A 17,775-nucleotide genomic window follows, 5' to 3' on the forward strand; every position below is an offset into this window, starting at 1 on the left:
GGAAAAGAAGCATGAAATATGATTCACCAGTTCTGTGATTATTTTTGTCTTAAAATACGGGAATGGAATATAGTGCGAAGAAGAAATAAATCAAATTATTTAGAGAGTGATAAAACAGTACACATAAATAAGAGTACTTGTTTGCTAAATACTTTTTATGTTGTTTTTGTTTTTTGCAGAAGCAGTTATACAGAAGATTCTGGGGACCTAACTAAACATTACACCTTGACTTCATACCTGGACAGGTAGGTACAATGCAATGTACAGGGATATAGGAAAGGATAGTGCAACTTTGAAGTTAAAGGGAACGTTAATTCTTGGGGAGAGGAGATGGTTCTAGTCGATAGTGTTATGAAATTATTCTTAATTTTAAGCAACCTAGATGGTGCAGTAACAGCTTAAGTAAGGCATGCTGCTAGTTTCATCTCTGCAGGTGACTATTTTTTCAAATGCACGATAGCACAGTTGTTAGCACTGTTACTTCAAGCGGCAGTGTCCCAGGTTCAATTCCTGGCTTCGGTCTCTGTCTATGCGGAGTCTGCATGTTGTACATGTGTCTGCTTGGTTTTCCTCCAGGTGCTCCAGTTTCCTCCCACACAAGTCCCGAAAGACATGCTGTTAGATGAATTTGGACATTCTGAATTCTCCCCCTGTGTATCCGAACAGGCGTCGGGATTTTTTGACGAGGGGCTTTTCACAGTAACTTCATTGCAGTGTTAATGTTAGCCTACTTGTGACAAAAAAGATTATTATTATTAAGTATGCCAAGATCATTCATGTTCAGAGCTGACCATGTGGAATGAATAGTTGTCAACCAGGCTTGACCTTTCGGGTGTATTTTGCCTTTAGATGTTGACTCGGGTTCTGAAGATGATAATTGGTTTCTCCTATCTCCTTCCAAGCTTCTCGAATGTGACAGTGGTTGTTTCCTTATGCATGGCCTGAATGGGAAGGAAAATTTGCTACGAGTTTGAGATTGTAATCAGGGATACTGGAATAACTTTAGATGGTTCTGGAAATCACAAATCCTACCGGTTGTAGCTAGATAAATTAAAGGGTAGTTCCTTCTTTTATCCAGTATTGTGTTTCAGGAAATGGATCAATTTGTATGGGTGTTCACAGGGTAAATTGCTGAATGTGTTCCACAAGCTATGACTCATTCAGAATATAATCGCTATATTTTCACCTGCACTACATCATGCACCCCTATCCGTGCAAAGCTCTCATAACTCTGGTTGAAAGAATTGATTTTGAGATAGTCATTCTATCCTCTTAAATTTCTCTGCAGTCTCTCCTCACTACTCTGCAGCCACCCTCTAACATTATTTCCATGCATTCCTCCAAGACTGCCGTTGGTACAATTTTCTTCTATCAACAGTAAATGCTGCTTCACCCTGTTTCCCCCGCCCTCTTTTCATGGCAACTTGACCTTCGTTCGCCTCTGTGCTTTCAAAAGTTTCCAAAACTGTGCTTTTACCTCTCCATCCATCTCTTTCCTTTCTCTTTCCTGCTTCTTTGAATGCTTGTTGCCTAGCCTCGCTATGAAGCTGGTTGGAATGTATTTCTATATACGAGAAGCAGTATAGTAATTTATATTCTTTTTTTATAACCTTATTGGAAACCTATTTTCATAACTTTACCTTACAATTTACACATTGATCAATTTGAAACGTTACTCAGATTTTAATATTATCACTAAGGTGCTATGTCTTCAGTCAGTCATCTCTGATCACAAAACACTGCGACACCCACAATTTGAGTGTCACTTGAAACTTCCTTTCTGTTCTTCATGTGGCCCTCCTTCAAACTTGATACATTGAACAACGTCACGAGAGATCCATTAACATTATGTGAGAAAATCAAGCCGATTGTGGTGCACTCCTTTAGCAGTAAGCTAAACATGTAATATTCAATAACTATCAAAGGGCACTATTTTATCTGTAACCAAGTATACCCATTGAGCATTGCTAGATGATGATGAGTTTGATGATGCAATGTTTGGAGCCATCTTCCTGAAGATTGTGATGATTTTGAAATAAATATTTATTTTAGTAGAATAAAAGTAGGCAGTAGAGGGCAGACACATCACCATCTGTAAAGTGTAGGCGTCTGAATGCACCCAAAACAGTCTGGTCCACAACCAGATTTCTCCACGGCATAATAAATATTGTCAGTCCACTTTCTCAAATGCATTTTTGCATCTTGAAAATTGTTAGGCCATTGTGACCACCTGTTCTTATATTAAAAAAAATTACATCATATGTTGGACATCATCAATTGCATACTGTCTTTTAATAAAGTCCACATGATTTTGATTAATGTTATTAATCTCTCCATGTCAGGTCAAGTTCATGCCAAAATTGTAACTCCACCTTCAAGAGGGATATTAGCTGATAACCTAACACATGTTTGTCCTCTTCTATGTTCTCAGTTTGTCACTTGTGCTTTCATTCACCTAAAATTATTGAAGAGATTTAATATGTGTCTTGTGAATCGTTGGACAATTGATTATATATGGCAATCAGTCTTCAAAAGTTGGCATTCTTAAAATAAAACTAGTATTGAGAGTTAAAAGTTAATTCTACGTAAATCATTTCTTCTCTATATCTTATATTCATAGATCCCTCATTGAGAGCTTTAATAAATATTGTGAATGGCAGGAATTCCAAGTTATATCCCTAGGGGACTTTGGTCACAGCTGCTCAAATAGAATTATTGCCACTGATAACTCCTTTTCTGTTTCATATTATCTAGCAAGTTAATATTCCAATTCTAAATTTCCGTCATGGTCCCGTGAGATTTCACTTTAAACCATTAGCTTCATGTAAAATACCATATCAGCTGCTTCTGTAGTCAAGATGCATAACATCCATCTACTTGCCTTTATCCAGCCAACTATGATACAACCTCAAAAATGTTAATAACCTGCTGGGAACAACCTGCGTCTTATAATTCCGTGTTGGTTCATGTTTATTTCCTTTAGTCTCCCTTGGTGCTTTTGATTTGGTTCCTGTATAATAAACTTTATTTTCCTACCCTATCTGTCAAACTAATGGTATTCTAATTACCAGGTCATGGTTCTGTGCTTTAAGGGAAAATTGAGTCATATTTGGGTGTCCTGTTTCTCCTTTGCGAAGTAGATGAAACCTTCTGCCAGAGAACTCTTCTTCTACATTAGAATGATCACTGTCCAACCTTTTCAAAATGTTTGCGCTTCCTTCTAGATTAATATGTGAAATTGCACCAAATATGGCGACTTGCTGTATATTTGGGACTGTTTCCATTTATAGAAATATTATGCACCAGCTGTAACCCTATTTGCATTTCCATTGTACATTTAATTTGGTTTCAAATTTACAGCTTTTTCTCGTTAAATACAATGCAACTCTTACAAATTATGCAGTTTTGTTATTCAGTGGGTAAAGTTTTAAAAGGCGAAAGACCACGTTTGCTATCTAACACTGAGGGTAAGGGTTACTCCTGTCTAACTATATAGAGTTCATCTCTTATTAAGATTAAAACAACTACACGAAAAGGTGAAACAGATTTAGTTTATTTGAAGTCATGGCCCCAATGTGGGGACCTGCATAACCACTGGCAGTGAGTCAGTGGAGTTTTGTAATATTCCTCTATTGACAATAGTGTGGTGAACGTTGTTGTGCAAATTTAAGTTTGAAATTGAAATGCAGCCTTTCTTTAGAAACTTTCACAGTCTATAAACCTTTGTATCTTTCAGTTTAAGCTGCAAGCGCTGCATTATAATGGGCAATGGAGGAATAGTGGCCAATAATCCCTTGGATCAAGAATTGATGATTATGATGTTGTAATAAGGTGAGCTTTTTTTCACATACCGTTTTGGCTCCAAATGGAAATGACTCAAAAATAATGATATGCCTTGTTTACTTGTTATCCTTTTTTAAATCCGCACCAGCAGTTCAGAAATGAGAACTAGACACAATATAGTTTTATTGTTCTTGTGGATAAGCAAGAAAGTTTTTCCTTTGAACTTTCTCATTTACTCATGTGTGAAGCTCCATCTTTTACATCTGTTACTACTTCTTTGCAGTCACCCTTGTTTGGTATTGGAGGTCACCTGCCAGCTAACATACAGATATACACAAATACACACTCTTTCCATTTGCTTGCTGCATATTCAAACTCTTTTTAACTACTTCATTTTGATCGATTGCCAGAGCTTGACCATGCGGTAACCTAACTGAAAATGTTAACGTCAGAATGGCTGCACTTTTTTTTAATCCACATGTTACTAACATGAGGTATTTTTCCTTTTTGCCCTTGTTTCCTGCGTTTGAGTTTCTGCTGCTGCTTTTGTCTGTCAGGAAACTTTATTGAAGTGAAATGCTCCTCAAGTCACTCTAGAAGAATGAGTACAATACAACAGTGCGGGGGCCTTCCATCAATGCCTATAATTTGGCTGTTGTTCAAAATCCACCAGGAGCAGGAAGGTTAAAATAGACTCAGGTGCATTATTTACATCAGCAATTTAATTTTTCAAAGTCGTTCAATCGATATCAGTCAGAATGTATTTTTAAAAATAAATTTAGAGTACCCAATTTTAATTTTTTTCCAATTAAGGGGCAATTTAGCATCGCCAGTCCACCTACCCTGCACACCTTTGGGTTGTGGAGGTGAGACCCACGCAGATACGGGGAGAATGTGCAAACTCCACACGGACAGTTACCCGAGGCCGTGATTAAACCCAGGCCCTCGGCGCCATGAGGCAGCAGTGGCTAACCACTGCGCGACCATGCCGCACTTAAGTCAGAATATTATTACCGTATAAAACCCTTTCTTTCTGTCATTGGATTCCACTATGCCTGTGGCCTATTGCCGTGAGTGTAAAATGTCCCATGTAGTTTTAATATTGGGCCATCACAGGAAAATAAAGCTAAAAGCACTGGGACTGTTGTGAAATAATGAAAACTTCCTTTAGCACCTATTTTGCACCCCAGTTGTTCACTTTGTACTGCAGATAAAGTGATATTTCATAGCTGTAATAACCCGACCATAGCCCAAGGGGTCTGTAACTTCAGAGTCCCAGTGGCCTCATCTGAACATGATTTTTCCAGATGAGGGGACGGAGCTACACCCTTAAGCAAGGGTTCACTGGGACATAAAATCCCGGCCTAAGTGTGTGCCAGGTGTGTGAGATCCTCAAGGAGTAGAAATTGTATTTAGTAGGTAAATTAAATATTGAGTTTTCTAACAGTCATCGCTTCCATGTGGTCGCTCGCTTCGGGACATGGCAATCCTAAGCCTCGGGCGCAGAGCACCCACCCCTAACCCAGCTACAATTCAGGGACTCCTGCCACTGGGGACTCACTCCTAGAGGCCAGGACCAGCGTCAGCGTTTCACAACGAGAGGCGCCGACGCTCCCCCTACCAGAGGCTGGACGGAGGCATCTGGACCAGGAGAAAATGACGAGGGAGGCACTGGTGGTAAAGCCTGCCCAACCGCCGCTACATATCCGATAACCAGTCCCAGGGACAGGCCCATTTCGTGGAGGACCAGACGGATGGCAACCGGCACCTCTACTGTATCTCGGTGCCACGAGTTTCGCCTATTCAGGTCATAGTCCGGTTCAATGTGTGGCCCATCCAGATGGAGCTCGATGCGGGGTCAATGCCTCAGTGGTCAGCTGTCGTACGTATGACCATATACGCAGTCTGGTATTGCGAGACACGGATGCAAGGTTGGCGATATATACGGGGAGCCATTGGAAATTGCAGGCACTCGGCGGTCCCTGTGGAGTACGGGGTGCAACACCAACCTCCCATTGATGGTAGTGTGAGGTTTGCACTCCAGCTTGCTCGGGCGGGATTGGCTGAAGCGCCTCCTGCTGGTTTTGAGACCTGCCGCAGCAGATGGTGTTTGATGACTTGAAGTGGAGACTCCCGTCCTCACGTCTGTTGATTCCTTTCGACCCATCCAAGCCTTTGCTCCTGACCTGCTACGCTTCGCCTTATGCATCGGGACTGTCTTGGCACATCGGATGGCATACGGCATGGAACAACCTATTGCGTTTGCTTCTCTGACCTTGATGGCAGCAGAACAGGACTATGCGCAAATTGAAAAAGAAGATCTGGTGGTGGTTTTTGCAGTGAAGCGGTTCAACCAATATGTATACAGTAAGAAGTATTACAACACCAGTTTAAAGTCCAACATGTTTGTTTCAAACACTAGCTTTCAGAGCACTGCTCCTTCCTCAGGCGCTCCGAAAGCTAGTGTTTGAAACAAACATGTTGGACTTTAGCCTGGTGTTGTAAGACTTCTTACTGTGCTCACCCCAGTCCAACGCCAGCATCTCCACATCATGGCTAATATGTATACAGGCATACCTTTATGGTTTAGACAAACCACAAGCCTCCTTGCTGGACATGGAAACCCAGGTGAACGCGTGCACACAGACAGACCTTCACTGTTGGCCAGTGTACGCCACATTGTATAATAAAGGGCTCAACATCACGCCCTCCAAGATGATCTGCGTGCATTCACCACAAAGGTGGCAGAGCTCAGTGTCATGGATGGTATTCGGCTGTGGGGCTCCCGGGCGGTTGTGCCTGAGGGGCCGGGGGCAATCCTGCAAGACCTCCACAGCGGACTCCCAGGGGCCTCGAAGATGAAGATATTGGGCCGGAGTTCTGTATGGTGACCCGGGATAGGCACGGACATCAAACCATTGGCAAAACAATGAACGTCAAGCCAGGAGTATCAGAAGCCCCCCCTCCACCGCTCCCAGCAGCTCTTGAGAGTGGTACTCCAGGTAGGTTTTCTTATGGCCTTTCCAAGGAGCCATGTACTTGCTCATCGTAGACGCCTATTCGAAGTGGATGGAGATCCACCGCATGTCCACCACCACGTTGCTGGCTACAATTGAGAAGCTCTGGCAAACTTTTGGCACCCATGGCCTTCCCACCAAGGTGTTAGTGTTGAACAAAGGCACGGCTTTCACGAGCACGGAATTCGGTGCTTTCAAGAAAATGAACGGGGTCCACCATGTATGGACTGCACCTTACCACACCGTCCTCCAATGGTTTGGCTGAATAGACGGTGAGTACTTTTAGTGAAGGAATGCAGAAGCAGACCTCCGATTCCTCAGGGAACAGTCTGGTCAGTTTCCTCTTCTTTCAGGGGAACACAGTGGCGCAATGGTTAGCACTGCTGCCTCACAGCACCTCATAGTGCCAGGGAACCTGCTTCGATTCCCACCTTGGGTGACTGTCTGTGTGGAGTTTGCGCTTTCTCCCCGTGTCTGCTTGGGTTTCCTCTGAGTGCCTGGGTTTTCTCTCAGTCCAAAGGAGTGCAGGTTAGGTGACTGCAGTCTTCTCAATGTTTAGTTGGAGAAACTTTCCGCTTATCCAGCATTTAATATTGAACAATCATTCTGACAGTTTAGAGACCATGGAAGGATTGAAAGAGATGTTGGTGTGGTAGAGTTTGGTATTTTCAATGTACATTGGGCACGGAATTCTCCCATTTCGAGACTGTGCCATGTCAGGGTGGGAACATGGACTGTTTCCTGCTGCGGCAGCCAGTGGGAAAACATGCCAAATGTTCTGGCACTGACCTCATTTATTACGCACCCGGGTGTTTCACACCGTATTTAGTGGCGGGGCAGAACCTATATGATACCTAGTCTGCCATATTGAAAAAACATCCACCATCACTGACGTACTATTGAAAGAAGTAGGACCTCCTGAGAATGAAGGTAGATCGGTGCACTCCAAGGCTGAAAGATGGACATCCTGAAAACAAAGATGAATAGAACCATAGAAAAGATACAGCACAGAAGGGGGCATCTTGCCCATCTTGGCTGTTTAGCACAGGGCTAAATCGCTGGCTTTGAAAGCAGACGAAGCAGGCCAGCAGCACGGTTCAATTCCCATAACAGCCTCCCTGGACAGGTGCCGGAATGTGGCGACTAGGGGCTTTTCACAGTAACTTCATTTGAAGCCTACTCGTGACAATAAGCGATTTTCATTTTCATTTCATGTTGACCCAACGATATTCAGGTGCCGTTTCTCATTTTATCAAATGGCCCATAGCCCTGCAGCTCACAGTATTTAAGGTGCAGATCCAGGTGCTTTTCCAAGAGTTCAGGGTCTCTGCCTTCATCACCAACTCAAGTAATGAAGTCCAGACACCCACCACCCTCTGCATTAATACGTTTTTCCTCTTGTACCCTCTAATCCCTCTGCCACTTAGCATGAATCCCTGACCTCTGCACTTTCAACTCTCTGCCAAGGGCAACAGGTTCATTCTGTCTATTCTATCTCTACCTCTCACAATTTTGTATACCTCAATCATGTCATCCTTCAGCCTTCTCTGTTCCAATTAAAGCAACCCCAATCTCTCCAACCTCTACTCGTAGCTACAATTCTCCAGCCCTTGCAATATTATAGTAAATATTTTCCGCATCTCCCAGAGCAATCATGTCCTTCCTGTAATGTGGAGGCCAGACTGCGCACAATACTCCAGTTGTGGCCTCACCAGTGTCTTAATACAATTCCACCATTCTATCCCTACTTTTGTATTCTATACCTCTGTCAATGAAGGAGAGCCTTCCATAAGAACTAGGAGCAGGATAAGGCCATCTGGCCCTTCAAGCCTGCCCCGCCATATAATGAGATCATGGCTGATCTTTTGTGGACTCAGCTCCACTTTCCGGCCCAAAAACTATAACCCTTTATTTCTTTATTCTCCACAAACTATGGGGGCAATTCTCCGAGCCCTGCGCCGGGCTGCAGAGTCGCCTCAACTGCGCCCCGACGCCAGCGCGCGATTCTCCGAGGTGCAGAGAATAGGTGCCATTTATGTTGGTCCAGCGCTGGAATCGGCGGGGTGGCCGATTCTCCAGCCTGGATGAGCCGAGCGGCCGCGCGAATACGACAGTGTCCCGCCGGCGCCGTTCACCCCTGGTCACTGCCGGAGGGAACTCTGCAAAAACGGTCGGGGGGGCGGGGCGGCCTGTGGGGAAGGGGGCTCCATCCCTTAGGGGGGGGCTCTGAGGGGGTCTGGCCCGCGATCGGGGCCCACCGTGGGGGCCAGAATCAGTCGTCCCTGTGCCCATTTTGCGCCGTCGTGAAATGCGACGGCACGAACTCATGTGCTCTATTTGCGAGAATCGCCCCCTATATCTTTTTCTTGAAAACATTTAATGAAGGAGCCTCAACTGCTTCACTGGGCAGGGAATTCGATAGATTCACAACCCTTTGGGTGAAGAAGTTCCTCCTAAAATCAGTCCTAAATCTACTTCCCCTTATTTTGTGGCTATGCCTTCTAATTCTGCTTTCACCCGGCAGTGGAAACAACCTGCCCGCATCTATCCTATCTGTTCCCTTCATAATTTTACATGTTTCTATCAGATACCCCCGCATCCTTCTGAATTCCAAGGAGTACAGTCGCAACCTCTCTTCATAATGCAACCCCCTCAGATCTGGGATTAGCCTAATCTCCCCTGCACACCCTCCAGCACCAGTACGTCCTTTCTCAGGTAAGGAGACCAAAACTGAACACAATACTCCAGGTGTGGCCTCACTAACACCTTATACAATTGCAGCATAACTTCCCTAGGCTTAAACTCCATCCCTCTAGCAATGAAGGGCAAAACTCCAGTTGCCCACCTGTAAACCAACTTTTTGCGACTCATGCACTAGCACACCCAGGTCCCTCTGCACATCAGCATGTTTTAATATTTTATCATTTAAATAATAATCCCTTTTGTTGTTATTCCGACCAAAATGCATAACCTCACATTTGTCAACATTGTATTCCATCTGCCAGACCCTAGCCCATTCACTTAACCTATCCAAATCCCTCTGCAGACTTCCAGTATCCTCTGCTCTTTTTGCTTTACCACTCATCTTAGTGTCGTCTGCAAACTTGGACACATTGCACTTGGTCCCCAACTCCAAATCATCTATGTGCCTTCTTTCCAAACTTATCTACCTGTACTGCTACCTTTAGAGATCATCTTGCATCCCAAGATCTCTCATTTCATCTATCCCTTTCAGTATATTCCCAGTTATGAACCCCTAACCCATTGTTGTGGTGTTCTAGGTTACAGGGTTGTGGGCAGCCTCAATTCGTAACTCCAGAGGCAGCCATATTTATTGTCAATATGAGTTCTGACATCTGCACGTCACGTTGTTCAGACCGCATTTCACAGCGGCATGTTTTTCCCCCATCATCACAGCGAATCTGGCATGAGGGGTCAGACCTTGACTTGCATTAAAGGGTGCAAATGAGGTTCACGCTGGCCTCTGGCGGGTTTTCCAACTCACCATGACAGATGCCAGTTGAAAATCACGCTGTAAATTCATGCCGGCTTGAAATGATTTCTGGGCATCCCCCCTGCCTACTGAGGTAATATGGGCCGAAGTAAGAAATAGGAAAGGAGCGGTCACATTGTTAGGAGTTTTCTATAGGCCCCCAAATAGTAATAGAGATGTGGAGGAAGAAATTGCAAAACAGATTATGGATAGGTGTGGAGGTCTCGGGGTAGTTGTCATGGGTGACTTTAACTTTCCAAATATTGATTGGAACCTATATAGGTCGAACAGTTCGGATGGGCCAGTTTTTGTACAGTGTGTGCAGGAGGGTTTCCTGACACAATATGTGGATAGGCCGACGAGGGGGACCACATTGGATTTGGTACTGGGTAATGAACTGGGCAAGTGTTAGATTTGTTTGTGGGAGAGCACTTTGGAGATAGTGACCACAATTTGGTGTCTTTCACTATTGCAATGGAGAGGGATAGGGCCATACGGCAGGACAAGGTTTGTAATTGGGGGAAGGGTAATTATGATGTGATTAGGCAAGAATTAGGGAGCATAAGATGGGAACAGAAACTGTCAGGGGAAGGCACAAATGAAAAGTGGAGCTTGTACAAGGAATAAATACTGCGTGTCCTCGATAGGTATGTCCCTGTCAGGCATGGAGGAAATGGCCGTGTGAGGCAACCATGGTTCACAAAAGAGGTTGAATGTCTTGTCAAGAGAAAAAAGGAAGAGAAAACAAGGTTCAGTTGGGTCGCTTGAGGGTTACAAGGTAGCAAGGCATGAGCTTAAAAAAAGGGCTCAGGAGAGCTACGAGGGGGCATGAGAAGTCCTTGGCGGGTCGGATCAAGGAAAACCCCAAGGCTTTTACTCTTATGTGAGAAATAAAAGAATGACCAGGGTGAGGGTAGGACCGGTCAAGGACAGTAGTGGGAACTTGTGCATGGAGTCAGAAGAAATAGGAGAGGCGTTGAATGAATACTTTTCTTCAGTGTTCATCAAGGAGAGGGGCCATGTTTTTTGAGGATGAGAGTGTGATGCAGGCGGGTAGGTTGGAGAAGGTAGTTGTTCTGAGGAAGGATGTATCAGCAATTTTGAAAAACCTGAGCGTGCCCTGGGCCAGATGGGATATATCCAAAGATTCTTTGGGAGGCAAGGGGTGAGATTGCAGAGCCTTTGGCTTTGATCTTTGGGTCCTCACTGTCCACGGGAATAGTGCCAGAGGACTGGAGAGTGGTGAATGTTGTTCCTCTCTTCAAGAAAGGGAATAGGAATAACCCTGGTAATTATAGGCCAGTTAGTCTTACTTCGGTGGTCAGTAAGTTAATGGAAAAGGTCCTGAAGGATAGGATTTATGGCCATTTGGAAAGATGCAGCTTAATCCAGGATAGCCAACACGGATTCATGAAGGGTAAGTCTTGCCTCACAAATTTGATTGAATTCTTTGAGGAGGTAACTAAGTGTGTAGATGAAGGTAGGGCAGTTGATGTTGTATACATGGATTTTAGTAAGGCGTTTGATAAGGTTCCCCATGGTCGGCTCATGAAGAAAGTAAGGAGGTGTGGGATGGAGGGTAATTTGGCCAATTGGATAAGTAACTGGCTATCACATAGAAGGTGGTGGTGGATGTAAAATTTTCAGACTGGAGACCAGTTACCAGCGGTGTACCACATGGATCAGTGCTGGGTCCTCTGCTATTTGTGATTTTTATCAATGACTCGGAGGAGGGGGCTGAAGGGTGGGTCAGTAAATTTGCTGATGACATTGCTGATGACACCAAGATTGGTGGAGTAGTGGATGAGGTGGAGGGCTGTTGTAGGCTGCAAAGAGACATTGATAGGATGCAGAGCTGGGCCGAAAAATGGCAGATGGAGTTTAACCCTGATAAGTGCGAGGTGATTCATTTTGGTAGAAAAAATTTGAATGCGGATTACAGGGCCAACGGCAGGGTTCTGAGGAATGCGGAGGAACAGAGAGATCATGGGGTTCATGTCCACAGATCTCTGAAGGTTGCCACTCAAGTGGATAGAGCTGTGAAGAAGGCTTAAGTGTGTTAGCGTTTATAAACAGGGGGCTTGAGTTTAAGAGCCGTCAGGTTATGCTGCAACTGTACAGGACCCTGGTGAGACCACATTTGGGGTATTGTGTGCAGTTCTGGTCACCTCGTTATAGGAAGGATGTGGAAGCATTGGAAAGGGTGCAAAGGAGATTTACCAGGATGCTGCCTCGTTTGCAGGATAGGTCTTATGAGGAAAGGTTGAGGGAGCTGGGGCTTTTCTCTTTGGAGCGGAGGAGGATGAGAGGCGACTTAATAGAGGTTTATAAGATGATGAGGGGGACAGATCGAGTGGACGTTCAGAGACTATTTCCTCGGGTGGATGTAGCTGTCACAAGGGGGCATAACTATAAGATTCAGGGTGGGAGGTATAGGAGGGATATCCGAGGTAGGTTCTTTACTGAGAGAGTGGTTAGGGTGTGGAATGGACTGCCTGCTGTGATAGTGGAGTCGGACACTTTAGGAACTTTCAAGCGGTTATTGGATGGGCACATGGAGCACACCAGAATGACGGAGTGGGATAGTTTGATCTTGGTTTCGTACAATGCTCGGCACAACATCGAGGGCTGAAGGGCCTGTTCTGTGCTGTGCTGTTCTATCTTCATATTCTTCCTCCACGCCTGCCATTGAACCCAACTGTGGGGGCTTGGGAGAATTCTGCCCAGTGTTTTAGATTATGCCATCAAGGAACAGCATATAGATGAGAAATAAACAGGGACCTAGGCGAGAGTTTAGAAGAGATAATGAAGTGTGAAGAGAAGCCATTGCAGGCTGTATTCTGGCAATGTTAACATCGATACAAATGAAACCAGGCTCATGCAGCCCCACCCAGTTGGATGATAAAGGGACACCGGAGGCGGATGGCGTGATCAGGAAAAGGCTTCATACATTTTGAGGACAAAGAGAGCCAGGTTATCCTGGTCGCAGTCACACAGGATGTAATTTATGACTTTAAGAGCCAATTTTATTCTGTGGTGAATAGACACCGGATTACAGGGATTCAAACATGGGTTTCTGGAAAAGTTAACCATGGATTTGGAAGACAGCAGCATGTTCATGAAATTTGGAGCAGAAAAGGAGGTTGGATTGGGCATTAGTTTGCAAGGACAGAGGGGGGTCACGGTTTATTTTTGTGGAGAGAGGTGGTGATATGTTTCACTATTCCAATTAAAGGCTGGCTCTGCTTCCTTCAGCTGGCTAGCAATAATATAATAACCAGCAGTTTAGTGAGAATAGGCTCAAGAGAGCAAGGGACAAATCTCATGGATAAGCTGAGCTCAGAGAGGGCAGGAAGTGACGCAGCACAGAAAATAAAGAAAGGTACAAGTTCAGGGCTAAAGCAGTAAGGGATCTTTGGGGAAACCTAATCTGCTGGGCTAGAATAGAGGAATCAGCAAAGGCGGCTGAATGGGTGGTCTCCATCTCAGTGATACAGAATGTGCTCATTGTACTTATTGTTGTAGGTAAAGGCAGAGGAGGCAGAAGAGAGAGATATAAGAAGACAGTTTTTATTGGAGTAAAAAAGCCTGGAGTTATCTTTATGTTTCAGTGGGCAGTTTTTGCAGAGGAGAACGGCACCAGATAGTATTTATGTGCTTCATCCAGATATGGCAGTGGTTAAACCATTTATCCTCTCTATGCATTCAAGTCTGCATCCCTAAAGTTTATGTGATCATAAATGAGGGCCAAACCAGGGGGAAAGACCAGAAACAGAGAGAATAAAGATTTCAATGGAGGCAAGGACATCAAAGGTGGAGGTGAGGGTGTGGTTGAGCAGATTGGTAGCTCCCAAAAGATTGCCTGAGTACAATGCTGGAAGAGATCTATTCACAGTTGCAGTTTTTGAAATGTATTCAAGGCTATATTCTATGCTCTGTAGTTTGGATAACAATCCGGCCTTGAATTTCAGAGGGCAACATCTTTCTGTCGTAGGTGTGGGTTAGGAGGCAGAGAATCTAGGATTCAGGTGTGATTAAACTTTGCGGAAACTACTCACAACATTAGAATAATGGTTAAAAATGTAATTGGGATGGCTTCTATTTTAAAATCCTACATGCATATTTGTACAATGTGCACATAGCACGGTGGAGCTCTGATTACTCTATATTGCACCTCAAGACAGGTTGCTGCTTGAATAATATTTAAATCTTTTAATCGCTGCTTTCATTGTTCACATATGTGAGTAATATGTTTGTGCTTAGTTTACAATGAAAAGACACCAAAGCTGGAGGATTCTTTGACCTGCATGATTCAAATCTAAATATCTTCCATCGATCAAATCCATAGAATTGCACAGGGAAAGTTTTGCCTCTCTATATAGACATGTTTACAGTTTCATACTAAATTCCAAATTGATTTTGTTCACATTTTTATATTTGTTTTAGTTCTCCTGCCCCTTTCTTCACATAGGCAACGGTGCAGATCTGTGGGTGTACTGCCAGAGGTGGGGAAAAAACCAGACAGGGCACCATACATAACTCTACTTAAGATACACCAGAAATACAATTAAAGCACAATATTCCCTAAATTTTATCTGTAGGTGTTAGCATGGGGCATGGTCATTTTTTAACAAAAGAAATAAGTTCTTCACTATTTTGAGGTAAGAATCCCAAAATTGAGACTGGACTTTTAATAATGTGTTACTTCAGTAATGTTTTCAAAAATTATTTTTCTGGGGTGCGGGCGTCATAGGCTATTATTACCGATATTACCTTTTTGCCCTTTAGAATGTGGTGGTGAGCTGCCTTCTTGAACTACTGCAGTCCCCGAGGTGTAGGTACACCCACAGTGCTATTAGGGAGGAAGCTCCAGGATTTTGACCCACAAACAGTGAAGGAACGGCGATATATTTCCAAGTCCACTTTCCTTGGAATGATATTTTCATTATTTCCAAAATGTTTCAAAGTATGCTCATCATATTTCAATATATTTAATCTTGTATCAAGGCCGTTATATTTTGGGTGAAGAAATGTGCTCGTGGCTACAAACTGGTACCATTGCTACTGTCATTGCGGCTAATCAGATAAAAGCAAATTATTGCGGATGCTGTAAAGTTTTTTTTTAGAAATGTTTTTTATTGGTTTTTTGAAGAGAGTACATTTTGCCGTTATGTACACAGGATATGATATATCTATATATATATATATGTAAGTAGGCATCCGTTTGTGCCGGCGAGGCACTTTCGGAGGACAATCCTCAAGTGGGTCTGGTGTCTGTGTTGCCCCTCGATCTCCCAGTCGGATTTCGCCACCATTGTCTTCTTGTGCACGCTGCCGCTTCAGCCGGCCCTCCCGTCCTCCGCCTGTATTCTCCTTTTCCTCTGGGGATGTTAGGTTGGTTCATGTCTCCCTGCCCCCCCCACCAACCTTCCTGGCTCTCCTCTATTCTTCCCTGTCTCTTCCCTACCCCCCGCCCCCAACGGTTCACCTTTCCTCCCCGCCCCCCCCCGTGGTTCCCTTTCCTTCCTCTTAAACTGAGATGTTCTCTCTCTCTCTCTCTCCCCCCCCCCCCCCCCCGTCTGCAGTTCTATCACAGGGGCTGGTTTAGCACACTGGGCTAAATCGCTGGCTTTTAAAGCAGACCAAGGCAGGCCAGCAGCATAGTTCAATTCCCGTACCAGCCTCCCCGAACAGGCGCCGGAATGTGGTGTCTAGGGGCTTTTCACAGTAACTTCATTGTAGCCTACTCGTGACAATAAGCGATTTTCATTTCATTTAATTTCTCCCCCTCTCATGCTTTGGCTGCTTTCCCCTGGTTCCTGGCTACATAGCTATTCTTCTGCTTGTTTGTTGGCCACAAACAAGTCCTGGAACAATTGGGTGAATGGCTCCCACGTTCTGTGGAAGCCGTCGTCTGACCCTCGGATGGCGAATTTAATTTTCTCCATTTGGAGAGATTCCGAGAGGTCGGACAGCCAGTCTGCAGCTTTAGGTGGTGCTGCTGACTGCCAGCCGACCAGGATTCTACGTCATGCGATCAGGCAGACAAAGGCAAGGGCATCAGCCCTCCTCCCCAAAAATAGATCTGACTGGAAACCCCGAAGACCGTCATTTTCGGACATGGCTCCACCCTCACCCCCACCACTTTGGACATTTCCTCGAAGAAGGCAGTCCAGTACGCCACAACTCTGGGGCTCCACAACTCTGGGGCAAGACCAGAACATGTGGGCGTGGTTGGCTGGGCCTCCTTGGCACCGTTCACATCTATCCTCCACCTCCGGGAAGAACCTACTCGTACGGGTTCTTGTTAAGTGGGCTCTATGTACCACTTTAAGTTACGTCAGGCTTAGCCTTGCGCACGTGGAGGTGGGGTTGACCCTATGCAGTGCTTCGCTCCAGAGTCCCCACCCTATCTCGATCCCTAGGTCCTCCTCCCATTTCCTTCTTGTTGCATCCAGTACGGTGTCGGCCCCTTCTACCAGTCGGTTGTACATGTCGCTACAGTTTCCTCTCTCTAATATGCTTGCGTCCATTAACACTTCCAGTAATGTCTGTCCCGGCGGTTGTGGGTACGTCCTTGTCTCCTTTCGTAGAACATTTCTGAGCTGCAGGTACCTTAGCTCGTTCCCCCTGACCAGCTGGAATTTCTCCGTCAGTTCTTCCAGTGTCGCTACCCTGCCGTTGGTGTATAGGTCCCTGACTGTCAGTGTCCCCTCGTCCTGTCTCCACCTTTTGAAGGTGGCGTCAGTCAGTGCTGGTGTGAACCTATGGTTGTTACAGATGGGAGCTTTGTCTGACATTTTGGTCAGGCCAGATTGCTGCCGTAGCTGGTTCCAGGACTGGAGGGTGGCTATCATCACCGGGCTGCTGGAGTGTTTTTTGGGTGGGGATGGGAGTGTCGGCGTGGCGAGGGCCCGGAGGGAGGTCCCCTTACAGGAGGCCTCCTCCGCATGCACCCACTCGGCATCTGGCTCCCTGATCCATCCCCTTATTCGCCCCCCCCCCCCCCGATACGAACGCCGTGATTAGTTTGTGTTTGTCTACTGCTTTGACAAAGACCTTGGGGATGTAGATAGGGATAGGAAGAGGTACCTGGGCAGCACGTTTATTTTGATCATCTGTACTCTCCCCGCAAGGGAGAGTGGAAGTGTGCTCCATCTTCACAGCTCCTTTTTTTACTTCCTCCGTCAGACTGGTGAGGTTCCATTTGTGGATCCCTTTCCAGTTTTGGGCTATTTGGATCCCCAGGTAGCGGAATTTGAGTCGGGCTTTTTTTAAACGGCAGTCCCGTTAGTACTGCCCCCTCTCCTTGTGGGTGTACTGGGAAGATCTCGCTTTTGCTCATGTTGAGTTTGTAGCCCGAGAAGGCGCCAAACTCCTTCAGGAGCGCAATGATTCCATCCATGCTGCTTTGTGGGTCCGAGATGTAGAGGAGCAGATCATCTGCATAGAGTGAAACTCTGTGCTCTCTGCCGCCCCTTC

At 45.2% G+C, this 17,775-nt stretch overlaps 1 protein-coding gene across 1 annotated transcript in view; it reads left to right on the plus strand.

Moving 5' to 3' along the window:
- The window catches only part of LOC119964467 (CMP-N-acetylneuraminate-beta-1,4-galactoside alpha-2,3-sialyltransferase-like), a 617,002-nt gene that overhangs the window by 370,053 nt on the left and 229,174 nt on the right, over positions 1 to 17,775 (plus strand). Inside the window, 4 exon segments of the mRNA XM_038794008.1 lie at positions 180 to 208; positions 211 to 245; positions 3,737 to 3,786; positions 3,789 to 3,831. Of these exon segments, the coding sequence (XP_038649936.1) occupies positions 180 to 208; positions 211 to 245; positions 3,737 to 3,786; positions 3,789 to 3,831 (157 nt within the window).

This window comes from Scyliorhinus canicula, chromosome 4, assembly GCF_902713615.1.
Source record: "Scyliorhinus canicula chromosome 4, sScyCan1.1, whole genome shotgun sequence".
NCBI classification, from domain to species: Eukaryota; Metazoa; Chordata; class Chondrichthyes; order Carcharhiniformes; family Scyliorhinidae; genus Scyliorhinus; species Scyliorhinus canicula.